Genomic DNA, 13,739 nt, shown 5'->3' with positions numbered 1-13,739 from the left:
TTGTAACACAGCCACGTCCAAGTGATCTGAGGGCGCGGGCGCTTCCTTCTGTGACGTGTGTGCAGACTGGTGCATAGATGTATACACTAGATGTCGCCTTGGCTACGGCAGTTGATTGGAACGAACGTCTTTAATGCGAAATCTAGTATATATATATCTATGCACCAGTCTGCGCACACGTCACACACCAGGAACCGCTCACGCCCTCAGATCGCTTGGACATGGCTGTGTTACAAGAGATAAAAACTATATAAATACCGTTCATTTTCTCACACAAACCGCTTGTTTCGTGTCTTAGGCCATCAGTGTGCACTTACGATGGGGAATTGTGTAATGTGGGCTTTTCTCTGCATGCTTTTGGAGACAGTGCCTATAGACCTGCATTATATGACTGACAGACAAGAACGGTTTGACCTAAAAATATCAACATTGAATCTACTGCGGAGACAAAGACACCGACATCTTGGATGCACTTCAGGTAAGATAAAACATACCAACATTTCATTTCAAAGTGAACTATCCCTTTAAGTTTATCATTTTATATAAATCTTTTTTTTTTCAACACATATAAGTTGAACTGTATATTTGTTTAAGTCATCGGTTTAACATTTATTTTATGGTTACCATAAACATTGACTTACTCATTTTTGTGCCACTCTTCAAAAGCCTTAAATTTGTCTTGACCAGAACTACATGAACACCTGCGTAACAAGCAATAATGACAGCACTAGAACAGGGAATGCACAGGACAGCAACATGAACTCTTTATGTTGTTCAAGTAGCAAAATCTCTTTGTATTTTATGCAACACAAAATTGCACCGAGGTTACAGGAAGAATCAACTGAGAAGAGAAAGCAAGTGACGTGTATTTACAAAGATGAGTCTACAAAAGGGTGAGGCTTGAATACACATTTAAAAAGTAGTGGCATGATTTTTGAAGAGACAAAAACACAAAAAAACATGAAAAGTCAACACTGGAAGTCCCATGTTGAATTAAAGGCAGCTTGTGGTTGGCTTTCTCCTCAGGCGTCACAGTCGGATGGCAAAGAGTTGGAAAAGACAAACTAATACTGAAAACAACTGCATTATTTCAATTACACAAGCTTTTAGTACGACAGTCATTGACTCAGGCGTCCTCGATGAGAATTATAGTTAAGACAGGCGTGTGGTCATTGGATAAAGCTGATTCTGTCAGTGGTGTGGGGAAAACCTTTCGAACGACACCAAGTGGTAAATGAAGGACATTACAATAAAAACATCTATACATATACTGCTTCTTAAGCTCTGATTCCCACTCGCAAGTCTTTCTCCTCGAGACAGTAGTGTTTCCTTCGCTCTGTAAGGCCACGGTGTGTTTGGGGGAGTGTGTACTGTAGTGATTGTGCACTTGTTCAGATCCCTCGACAGGATCAGGAAAGCTGGGAAACCGCGCCGACTCCAACACCCCGCCAGTTAAACGTCATTCATGGCACAGCGTTGCAATCATACAATACTTGATCAGTCGGCTTCCTCATTTCACAGGGACCGTTCACATCTCACAACAAAGCCCTTTCTTGACCCAACCACACGGAGAAAAAGAGTTCAGTATTTGTCAATACTATGATCTTGAATGTTTCTTTTGTAATCAAATATATTTTGATCCCTAAAAAAATATTGGAAATTGTGAGGTGTTTATCGGTCACAATCACCAGCAATGCTTCGAGAAAATGCAAGAAAAGTCAAAGTCAAGTTGTGGAATTGCTTAGAAACTCGACTCAAACTTGGACCTTTCTACCTTAAGATCGCCAAACGAACTTTCGAGGACCTTGGCCCTGTCTAAGTGTCGCTGGTAAATGTTTCTCTGCTTGGCATGAGGTGGGTTCCCTTGAAGAGTACGTCCACCCAGAGAAGAATCTAGATATCGACCGCATCCATGCTTTGCTCCGCTACCTCTGAACGATGTCGGTGATCTCCTTGACGGAGGAAAGCAGCTTGGAGAAGTCTTGAGGAGTGTTGGCTCCCCCGGTGGCCGCTGGGCAGATCTGCAACTCACGAAGACTGCTCTCCAGCTTATTGATGGCTTCTCGGAACGCAAACTTGTTGCGCATCTGTTGGATGGACTCGACGAAGCTCACGCAAAACTTGGAGAGGTTCTTCCCGGCCTCCAACACGGCACTATGGCTCCCGGTTTGCTCCGAGATCCGTCCGATCGCGGCGCGCAGAATATCTGTGCTGTCCAAGACCATCTCCCGCGTGATGCAAGAGTTGGACAGTCTCTCCGACGGCTGGCGCGTTTTCCTCAGCGAACGGCGAGTCGTTATGAGAGGAATGAAGTTCGATCCGGGGTCTCCGACAGTCGTTCCCATTCCCGGAAGCTGAGCACTCGGAGGAGCGGGAGAGGTTTTAGTGGGAGGAACTTTCGAGGTGTTTTTAGCCAATTTTTTGGCACTTTCTTGGGAAAGACTTCCCTTGCCTAGCTCTGTGGATCCGGGATTCCCTTCAGAACCCTTGACCTTTGTACGATGGGGAATTGTGTAATGTGGGCTTTTCTCTGCATGCTTTTGGAGACAGTGCCTATAGACCTGCATTATATGACTGACAGACAAGAACGGTTTGACCTAAAAATATCAACATTGAATCTACTGCGGAGACAAAGACACCGACATCTTGGATGCACTTCAGGTAAGATAAAACATACCAACATTTCATTTCAAAGTGAACTATCCCTTTAAGTTTATCATTTTATATAAATCTTTTTTTTTTCAACACATATAAGTTGAACTGTATATTTGTTTAAGTCATCGGTTTAACATTTATTTTATGGTTACCATAAACATTGACTTACTCATTTTTGTGCCACTCTTCAAAAGCCTTAAATTTGTCTTGACCAGAACTACATGAACACCTGCGTAACAAGCAATAATGACAGCACTAGAACAGGGAATGCACAGGACAGCAACATGAACTCTTTATGTTGTTCAAGTAGCAAAATCTCTTTGTATTTTATGCAACACAAAATTGCACCGAGGTTACAGGAAGAATCAACTGAGAAGAGAAAGCAAGTGACGTGTATTTACAAAGATGAGTCTACAAAAGGGTGAGGCTTGAATACACATTTAAAAAGTAGTGGCATGATTTTTGAAGAGACAAAAACACAAAAAAACATGAAAAGTCAACACTGGAAGTCCCATGTTGAATTAAAGGCAGCTTGTGGTTGGCTTTCTCCTCAGGCGTCACAGTCGGATGGCAAAGAGTTGGAAAAGACAAACTAATACTGAAAACAACTGCATTATTTCAATTACACAAGCTTTTAGTACGACAGTCATTGACTCAGGCGTCCTCGATGAGAATTATAGTTAAGACAGGCGTGTGGTCATTGGATAAAGCTGATTCTGTCAGTGGTGTGGGGAAAACCTTTCGAACGACACCAAGTGGTAAATGAAGGACATTACAATAAAAACATCTATACATATACTGCTTCTTAAGCTCTGATTCCCACTCGCAAGTCTTTCTCCTCGAGACAGTAGTGTTTCCTTCGCTCTGTAAGGCCACGGTGTGTTTGGGGGAGTGTGTACTGTAGTGATTGTGCACTTGTTCAGATCCCTCGACAGGATCAGGAAAGCTGGGAAACCGCGCCGACTCCAACACCCCGCCAGTTAAACGTCATTCATGGCACAGCGTTGCAATCATACAATACTTGATCAGTCGGCTTCCTCATTTCACAGGGACCGTTCACATCTCACAACAAAGCCCTTTCTTGACCCAACCACACGGAGAAAAAGAGTTCAGTATTTGTCAATACTATGATCTTGAATGTTTCTTTTGTAATCAAATATATTTTGATCCCTAAAAAAATATTGGAAATTGTGAGGTGTTTATCGGTCACAATCACCAGCAATGCTTCGAGAAAATGCAAGAAAAGTCAAAGTCAAGTTGTGGAATTGCTTAGAAACTCGACTCAAACTTGGACCTTTCTACCTTAAGATCGCCAAACGAACTTTCGAGGACCTTGGCCCTGTCTAAGTGTCGCTGGTAAATGTTTCTCTGCTTGGCATGAGGTGGGTTCCCTTGAAGAGTACGTCCACCCAGAGAAGAATCTAGATATCGACCGCATCCATGCTTTGCTCCGCTACCTCTGAACGATGTCGGTGATCTCCTTGACGGAGGAAAGCAGCTTGGAGAAGTCTTGAGGAGTGTTGGCTCCCCCGGTGGCCGCTGGGCAGATCTGCAACTCACGAAGACTGCTCTCCAGCTTATTGATGGCTTCTCGGAACGCAAACTTGTTGCGCATCTGTTGGATGGACTCGACGAAGCTCACGCAAAACTTGGAGAGGTTCTTCCCGGCCTCCAACACGGCACTATGGCTCCCGGTTTGCTCCGAGATCCGTCCGATCGCGGCGCGCAGAATATCTGTGCTGTCCAAGACCATCTCCCGCGTGATGCAAGAGTTGGACAGTCTCTCCGACGGCTGGCGCGTTTTCCTCAGCGAACGGCGAGTCGTTATGAGAGGAATGAAGTTCGATCCGGGGTCTCCGACAGTCGTTCCCATTCCCGGAAGCTGAGCACTCGGAGGAGCGGGAGAGGTTTTAGTGGGAGGAACTTTCGAGGTGTTTTTAGCCAATTTTTTGGCACTTTCTTGGGAAAGACTTCCCTTGCCTAGCTCTGTGGATCCGGGATTCCCTTCAGAACCCTTGACCTTTGTATCCGAAGACGCATCAAAAGTAGGACTCCTCGAAGTCTTCCCAGATTTGGTGCTCGAGACGGGAGGCGGAGGAGGAGGAGCAGGTTTCGGTTTCGCGAACTTTCCCTTCTCCCGTTGTCCAGGGATGTCCGAGGTCTGCTTGAGCCTACGAGGTCGGATTTCATCCAGAGTTGGAAACACATTGGGTTTGAAGAGCTCTGCTTGCAACGCACTCGTTTTAGAGGTTTCCGTTTGCGGGCGTCTCCCGAGCTTTGGCGTCAGAGTCAAAGGACTTGATCCGGGACTAGACTCCGAGTCCTTGAAGACTTCATCCGACGCATCCTCGGTTTTCTTGGGAAGGCGCGGAGGCGGGGTTAGGGTTCCACCTCTTGGCATGCAATCTGCTTTTTTGCGAGGCAAAGCCGGCTTGCCTCCGATGGTTCCCGACTCGAAGTGAGAAGACTGGATGTCACGAGGCAAAGTGACCGATTTCCATTCGGATCGCTCCGATCCTGGAGGCATGCTGGATGCGGACGAAGACCTCAGGAAGCGCTTTGAGTTTGACATTGGGTCTTCTTCTGCTGGCGGAGTTGTGGCGAGTTTCCCTGATGTTGTTCCCGTGCCCTTTTTCCTCGAATGAGAAGGGAAGAGCAGACCGGGATACACTAGGGTTCCATTGGTGACTCCGGACCCAATCAATTTGGAAGGATCAATGCTTTGCAAGGCATCATTGGCAGAAGCCCCGTTGTTGAAATCATCCCTGCAATCGGGACCCAGTCCTCTCCGGTCCAGGTGCCCGTCCATCTTCCCGAACGAGCTGGAGCGCTTCGGGGGTGCCGGAGCCGTCCTCTTCTTTTTCTTGATGTAACTGAAGGGATTCATCCGGAACTTATCTTTATCTTTAGTCAAGAGCCGATCATCTTCGTTCAAGTTGCTGTCGAGGAGAGGCCTCGGGATCATCGGGAGCTCAGGCTCTGCTGCGTCTGCAAAGGGTTCAACTCATTAGTATCGCTCACTAATCACAGGGATTTAAAGGGATTGTTCACCCAAAATGAAAATTAGCCCATGATTTACTCGCTCTCAAGTCATGCTAGCTGTATATGACTCTTCTGTCAAACGAACACAATCTGAGTTATATTAAAAAATGTCCTGGCTCTTCCAAGCTTTATAATGGCAGTGAATGGCTGTTTCTGTTTTGAAGTCGTTAAAACTGCATCAGTCCATTAGGGTTGTAATTTGGCTGGAAGCTATTTATTTTGCTTTATAAACTTTTAAATATGGATATGTTTCTTACAAAAATGCATGGCTTTGCTTCAGAAGGCTTTTATTAACCCCCCGGAGCACTTTTATGATGGACAGATGCACTTTTATGATGGATAGATGCACTTTTATGATGGATAGATGCACTTTTATGACGGACAGATGCACTTTTATGATAGACAGATGCACTTTTATGATGGACAGATGCACTTTTATGACGGACAGATGCACTTTTATGATGGATAGATGCACTTTTATGATGGATAGATGCACTTTTATGACGGACAGATGCACTTTTATGACGGACAGATGCACTTTTATGATAGATAGATGCACTTTTATGATGGATAGATGCACTTTTATGACGGACAGATGCACTTTTATGACGGACAGATGCACTTTTATGACGGACAGATGCACTTTTATGATGGATAGATGCACTTTTATGATGAACAGATGCACTTTTATGACGGACAGATGCACTTTTATGACGGACAGATGCACTTTTATGATGGATAGATGCACTTTTATGATGAACAGATGCACTTTTATGATGGATAGATGCACTTTTATGACGGACAGATGCACTTTTATGATAGATAGATGCACTTTTATGATGGACAGATGCACTTTTATGATGGATAGATGCACTTTTATGACGGACAGATGCACTTTTATGATAGATAGATGCACTTTTATGATGGACAGATGCACTTTTATGACGGATAGATGCACTTTTATGATGAACAGATGCACTTTTATGATGGATAGATGCACTTTTATGACGGACAGATGCACTTTTATGATAGATAGATGCACTTTTATGATGGACAGATGCACTTTTATGACGGATAGATGCACTTTTATGATGGACAGATGCACTTTTATGATGGACAGATGCACTTTTATGGACTTTAAAAGTTTTTAACAGAAACAGCAATTCACTGCCATTATAAAGCTTGGAAGAGCCAGGACATTTTTTTATATAACTCCAATTGTATTCGTCTGAAAGAAGAAAGTCATATACACCTAGGATGGCTTGAGGGAGAGTAAATCGTGGGCTATTTCTCTAGACAGAGCACAGCTTACCCGGGCTGTCACCATCCCTACTGTCCATATGTCTTCGTAGTGTCCTCGTCTTAGTGGGAAGTTCTGGGGCCTGTTGTATTGGACCCAGTGGCAGCTTCTTACCTTTCTTCCCCAACTCTTTCTCCACCTCTGCAACCCAGGAACATTTAAAACATGAGCCACAAGAAAGGTACATGCAAATCTCTCTATACCTCCAGAGATCAAGTCATACCATCAGAGATACTGGACTCCTGAAACATAGTCTCAAACGCCTGGTGGGTTTCAGCAAAAGAAGGTCGCTCTGCAGGGTTCCATCTCCAACCTAAAGACAGAAACACTTAAGTCAGTCCAAAGGGCAACTTAAGACCTGTAGGTGTATTCACTTTGACCCCCAAATGTTTTTTTAAATTGTAAAAATGTAGTTCATAAGAGGGGTCCAAGACCTGAGGAGTTTTGACTTACCCACAAATACACAAAAAATAAAATCGAATTGAGTCAAGGAGTTTGGTGGTTAAAATTTAAAATAGCAACAAATCCTTCCCTCGCGGGTCAATTTGACCCCTTTAGGAATGAATGGAATGCGAGGAATGCTTCAGTACACATATAAAAACTTAAAAATGCTCATAAATCAAACTAAAAATGCTAAACCTTTACCAAAAAAAAAAAAAGATTTTATAATGTCTACATGTGTATCTGAATGCACACTGAAGAGCGGAACAGCTCATTTGCTCCATATAGAGCTATAAGCCCAACTAGAGTCATGAAATATCATGTTATATTATTATATTATATATAATTTTTTATTTTATTTTTAATTTTTATATATTATTATTATTATATCATTATATTATTTCCCACAAGAGGTCGGCAGACTCCTGATGTAAGATATTTTGAGCTAAATTAAAATTAAATTGTGAGTTGTTTTGAATTTAAGTTGAAAAACATGCGATGAATGTGCTTAAATGAATATTTATTTATTATTTATTGATCAAATCTAGTAATTTAAAGGTAAATAAATAAATAAAAAGTTACATTAAAAATATAAAAAATAAGGTTTTAGCGCTTTTTAGGGCTTCTGACCCGCGAGGGAAAGATGTGTCACAAAGTGCGAGGGAAGGATACGGTTTACTTGTAATCACATTGGAGTCACTTTTCTTAAATGATATGAAGAGCTGCTTACAGGCCCTCATGAGCTCATAGACTTTCTCCGGGCATCCCTCGGGTCGGTCCATGCGGTAATCCTTCTCTAGTAGCTCGTACACTTGGGACAAGTCAATTCCAGGATACGGAGACATCCCATAGGTGGCAATCTCCCAAAGCAGGACTCCAAACGCTGAAGAGATCAAGCCAGAATGTCAGTTCGACACGAGCATCGACAGCACCAGCGTTTCATTGATCTTAGCTTACCCCACACATCGGACTTGATGGAGAACTTGTTGTAGGCCAGGCTCTCCGGTGCGGTCCATTTGATGGGAAACTTGGCTCCGGCGTGGGCTGTGTACGTGTCTCCCGTCATCAGGCGACTCAGTCCAAAATCTGCCACTTTAACCAAGTGGTTTTCCCCAACTAAGCAGTTACGGGCCGCTAGATCCCTGAAACAAGAGCCAGACTGTGACTGGAAACATGTCATTCAGAACAGTCATAGTTGTCCTGTATCTGATTTTTTTTTGTGCATAGTGTTAAAGGGTAATAACTGTTGCCAAAATTTAACCTAGGCTCTTTTTGTTCATCTACCCGGGTTAAACTTTCGTGTAAAAGCATAATGAGAATGGAAACGGCACTTTTAAGATTGACCGTATTTTCGGTTTAGGTCAAAATGCCTTTTGAAGGGAGGCAATCACAGACATACCCGATGAGCTCGGAACACAGCCAATCAGAGGCGTTTATGATTCCGCTCGAAGCGGCACATTTTTACAATTTCAGTCTCGAGTGAAGTCGGTACTTTTGACAACACTAGTGTAGGCGTCACATGTGGACTGCAGTTCTGGCTCACCTGTGGATGAAGCTTTTCCTTGTCTTTAATAATGCTTGAAATGTATATTAGCTAGGCTAGTTGTTTCTATGGTATTTTTAAACCACAGGCAAACGTTCTTTAGCATGTTGATGATATTCAGCTACAATTAAATGTTTTGCAATAAGACTAAATGTGAATGATATCTAAGTTTTAATTTATTTTTATCTTATTGGAATCGATGAGAATCGGAATCGCAGCTAAACACGGCGGGGTGTGTGCGCTCACCTGTGTATGAAGTTCTTCTTCTCCAGGTACTCCATGGCAGAGGAGATCTGCGTGGCCATGTGGAGCAGCACCACAGCGTTGACCTCCTGGCGGTTGCACTCGCGCAGGTAATCCAGCAGGTTCCCGTGCGTCATGAACTCTGTGATGATGTAGAAGGGAGGTTCGCGTGTGCAGACGCCTGGCGTAAGAGACGAGCACAGAACATCCGCAGGAGCGAGTGAGAAGCAGCTCTCCTGCACACTCATCAACTCAGCTTTATTTATACTGCGCTTTTTACGGTTCACAGCAGCTTTACAGAGATAGCAGGACAATAATGCAGCAGAGTGTGTTTCCAGAAGAGAATAGCGTCACAGTCCAGCTTAAGGATTAGTTCACTTTTAAAAAACCTTTTGCCGATAGTTTCCTCACCCCGATGTCATCAAGATGTCCATGTCTGTCTTTCTTCAGTGGAAAAGAAATGAAGGTTTTTGATGAACACATTTCTCCATATAATGGACGTCAATGGGCCCCAAACGGGTCAAGGTCCAGATGACAGTGTCAGCGCCGCTTCAACGGGCTTTAAACGACACCAGACGATGAATACGGGTCTTATCTAGCGAAACCATCGTCATTTCAAACATAAATAAACAAGTTTAAGTTTTATAAGCACAAGCGCTCGCCTTGCTCTGTTCTGTGATGCGCGTTCGTGACGTCACGTAATACGCAGTTACGCTGTAAAGGTCACGCTTGACGAGTCAGTGTTTACAGATGTGCGGAAGGAGGACCATACACACATATTCAAATGACTGTGTGTCAGTTTATCGGTTAAAATGCCCATCTCGTGTGTGTATCCTGGTGTTGGAATATTAAAAACCCTAAAAGAACATTTTCGTCAGGACAGAAATGTTTTACTTCTCACAGAAGCGTGACCTTTACAGCGTAACTGCGTATCACGTGACGTCACGAATGCGCATCACAGAACAGAGCAAGGCGAGCGCTTGTGCTTATAAAACTGAAACTTGTTTATTTATGTTTGAAATGACGATGGTTTCGCTAGATAAGACCCGTATTCATCGTCTGGTGTCGTTTAAAGCCCGTTGAAGCGGCGCTGACACTGTCATCTGGACCATGACCCGTTAGGGGCCCATTGACGTCCATTATATGGAGAAATGTGTTCATCAAAAACCTTCATTTCTTTTCCACTGAAGAAAGAAAGACATGGACATCTTGATGACATCGGGGAGAGTAAACTATCAGCAAAAGTTTTTTTAAAGTGAACTAATCCTTTAAGTGAGTTCAGTGATGCTTCACTTCAGTTGTAAAAAAGTTATTCATTTAGTTCATTTATATATATAGCGGCTCTGGAGAAACGGTGATGTCATCGTCCAGCTCATCAGTTCATATAATGCTGTCAGTGCAGGAGATCAAAAATATTGCTGAACATTACATTGTGAAGGAAGCTGTGCATCAGTGGCTGGTTCATGTCTGATGTCCATCACTCACAATCACAGACCTACAGATTCTGCATGAAGTCTATGTAATGCTGGTTTTCAATCAATTATTTAGTTTTGCGTTCTTATTTTATAGATTATAATCTGTTCTGTTTTTATGCGAGTATAATGATCTGTACAGCACTTTGGTCAACCCTGTGTTGGTTTTAAACGTGCTTTATAAATAAATAATGAAATGAATGTGCTGATTGGTTACAGAAAGTGCTGCTTTGATGGCAGTTTCTTCTCTTGTTGAACTCTGGAAAACCGAGAAACTGCCTATTATTATTTCAATCAACACACTCACCGCGGTCTCCCAGCTAATTAGGTGCTGTATATCAATCCTCAAATAAATCCCTTTTCATTTGTATTTATGGCTTTTTTTCTGATGTGTAACTGTTCCCAACATTGTTTTTAATCATTATGATTGTTTAATTATGATGACGATCACCCGAAGACCTGCTTTCTACATAGTCTCCGCTAACGTGGGATATACGACACTCGTAGCATCGAATCATTCTGTGATACTTGTTGAAGCCATTTCTATGGAAGTAAAAATATTTTTAGTTTATTTTGTAAAACCTGAGAAAACCTGTGTCGCAAATAAAACACAGAAATTGGAATGTAAACAGTTAACCAGTGATTTAGTTTAATGTAATTTGATTGGCTGTTAGATTTAGTATGAAAGAAATAGAACCCGTGAAAGTCAGAAGCCACTGGACTTTGGAGCAACACAGTCTTTTGACCTACGCGTAACCTGACGTTTACATCTACGGTATAAAGCCCATGAGAGCGGTGCAGTGAGAAGCCCCGAGAGAAACACTCACCTAACAGCTGCACCAGGTTCGGGTGCTTGATTTCTTTCATGACTGCAGCTTCTTTTAAAAACTCTTCCACTTCCATCGTGTCTTCCTGCACAAGAGGAAAAAAACAATTCCCAACAAGGATTCATTGTTTTATGTACAAAACTGTGATTTTAGATGAGAATTTTCATGCTCTAATTCAATGCTTCTCCACTGGAAAACTATGCAAAAAGCTAATAATTTTTATGACATTTTGAAACAAATTGATTTGTCAACTGGTAGAAGCTCATCAAATTAGTCAACTGGACCCCAAAAAAAGAATGAATAAAACTACAGCAGGTCAGAGCACATAGGGCTGTGATTAATCGTGAGAATTCGCCTCCAAAATAAAAGATTGTGTTTACATAATATATGCATGTGTGCTGTGTAAAATATTTAGTATATATAAATACACACACACGCATGTACACTACCAGTCAAAAGTTTGGGATCAGTAAGATTTTTTAGTGTTTTTAAAAGAACTCTTCTCTTCTGCTCACCAAGGCTGCATTTATTTGATTAAAAAAATACAAAAAAGCTGTAATTTTGTTAAATATTACGACAATTTAAAATAATCTTTTTGTATTTAAATATATTTTAAAATTGTATTTATTCCTGTGATCAAAGCTGAATTTTCAGGATCATTACTCCAGTCTTCAGTGTCACATGATCCTCCAGAAATCAGTGTAATATGATGATCATTAATTTTTTTATCAATGTTGAAAACAGTTGTGTACACATTTATTTCAGGATTCTTTGATGAAAAAAAGTAATATTCTGCCAGTAATGACTCTCCCTCATGTTGTTCCAACCCCGTAAGACTCTCGTTCATCTTCGGAACACAAATTAAGATATTTTTGGTGAGATCTGAGAGCTGTCTCACTCCTCTATAGGCTGCTGGGTAATTGATGTCTGCCAGCCCAGAAAAGTTAGTAAAGACATCGTTAAAATAGTCCAAGTGACTCAACCAAGCAACGAGAATACTTTTTGTGCGCAAAAACAAACAAAAATAATGACTTTATTCAACTCTTCATTTTCAGCACTTTGTCATTATTATGAGCCAGCGATCTGGGCTGGCAGACATCAATTACCCAGCAGCCTATGGAGGAGAGAGCCAGCTCTCAGATCTCATCAAAAATATCTTAATTTGTGTTCCGAAGATGAACGAAAGTCTTACGGGGAACAAGTCAAGTCAAGTCAAGTCAAGAATATTTGTATAGCGCTTTTCACAATACAGATTGTATCAAAGCAGCTTCACAGTATTAAATTAAAATAATAATAAAACATCCATGTTTGGTAATGCTAATCAATAGTAATATTGATTGATTAATTAAATTGAATATCCCCAACTGAGCAAGCCAAAGGCAACAGCATGAAGGAGACAACATGAAGGAGAGTCATTACTGACAGAATAGTGTTGTCACGGTAATAAATTTTCGCGCGCCTACATTTGAAATAACGAATTTGCACGTGCATAAAACGCGAAATGTCATATGTGAACGGACCCTAAAGTGGTATCGTGTGCGGTTGTATCTAGTTTAAAAGGCCTTTTAAAATTAAATATGAACGCAGTTTTGGATTAAATAAAAGGACAGTCAAATAAAACACGTTTTATCTCCTGTTTAGTTGGTAACACTACAATAAGATACCATTCATTAACATTACTTAATGCCTTATCTAACATCAACACATTAACGACACGAGAGCGTGAAAATTTTTGAATAAATGTCACGGTACCAAAATTTCAGTATTCGGTACCAATACCCGTGAAAATCCACGGTTCTCTGTACCAATTTCGGTACAAAAGCTTAATTTAGATTAAATTTACATATATTAAAGTGTATATCCATTTGTTAGATAACATTAGATAAAATTACCTAACAATAAATGAAGCAATTATTCTCCTTGGGGTCATTTAAAAATGTAGCCTACTAATACATTTTTAAAATCAAAAGTTTTATCTGTTCATGAACAATCAAGTGTTTGTATTAAATAACATTCACAAACATACATTAATGTTGTAAAAATATATTGTTCACTTAATGTGTTGATGTTAGATAAGGCATTAAGTAATGTTAATGAATGGTATCTTATTGTAGTGTTACCAACTAAACAGGAAATAAAACGCGTTTTATTTGACTGTCCTTTTATTTAATCCAAAACTGCGTTCATATTTAATTTTAAAAGGCCTTTTAAACTAG

General features: G+C 41.3%; 1 protein-coding gene across 3 annotated transcripts in view; it reads right to left on the bottom strand.

The window, feature by feature from the left end:
• Positions 1–758: 758 nt before the first annotated feature.
• abl1 (c-abl oncogene 1, non-receptor tyrosine kinase) overlaps positions 759–13,739 on the bottom strand; it is a 39,397-nt gene continuing 26,416 nt past the window's right edge. Inside the window, exons 5-12 of one of the 3 annotated variants that reach the window (XM_079606214.1) lie at positions 11,524–11,608; positions 9,228–9,405; positions 8,396–8,580; positions 8,169–8,321; positions 7,221–7,310; positions 7,010–7,138; positions 4,612–5,643; positions 1,780–2,452 (exon numbers count right to left, since the gene is read on the bottom strand). In XM_079606214.1, the coding sequence (XP_079462340.1) occupies positions 1,926–2,452; positions 4,612–5,643; positions 7,010–7,138; positions 7,221–7,310; positions 8,169–8,321; positions 8,396–8,580; positions 9,228–9,405; positions 11,524–11,608 (2,379 nt within the window). In that variant the 3' untranslated portion in view covers positions 1,780–1,925. Of the gene's footprint in view, positions 5,644–7,009; positions 7,139–7,220; positions 7,311–8,168; positions 8,322–8,395; positions 8,581–9,227; positions 9,406–11,523; positions 11,609–13,739 lie in introns of all 3 variants that reach the window. The other 2 variants (XM_079606213.1, XM_079606212.1) reach the window with 2 other exon arrangements.

The sequence above is a fragment of the Phoxinus phoxinus genome (genome assembly GCF_949152265.1).
Source record: "Phoxinus phoxinus genome assembly, chromosome: 3".
NCBI lineage: Eukaryota > Metazoa > Chordata > Actinopteri > Cypriniformes > Leuciscidae > Phoxinus > Phoxinus phoxinus.
The sequence above is the reverse complement of the archived record's forward strand: the minus strand, read 5'-3'. Positions and strand labels throughout refer to the sequence as shown.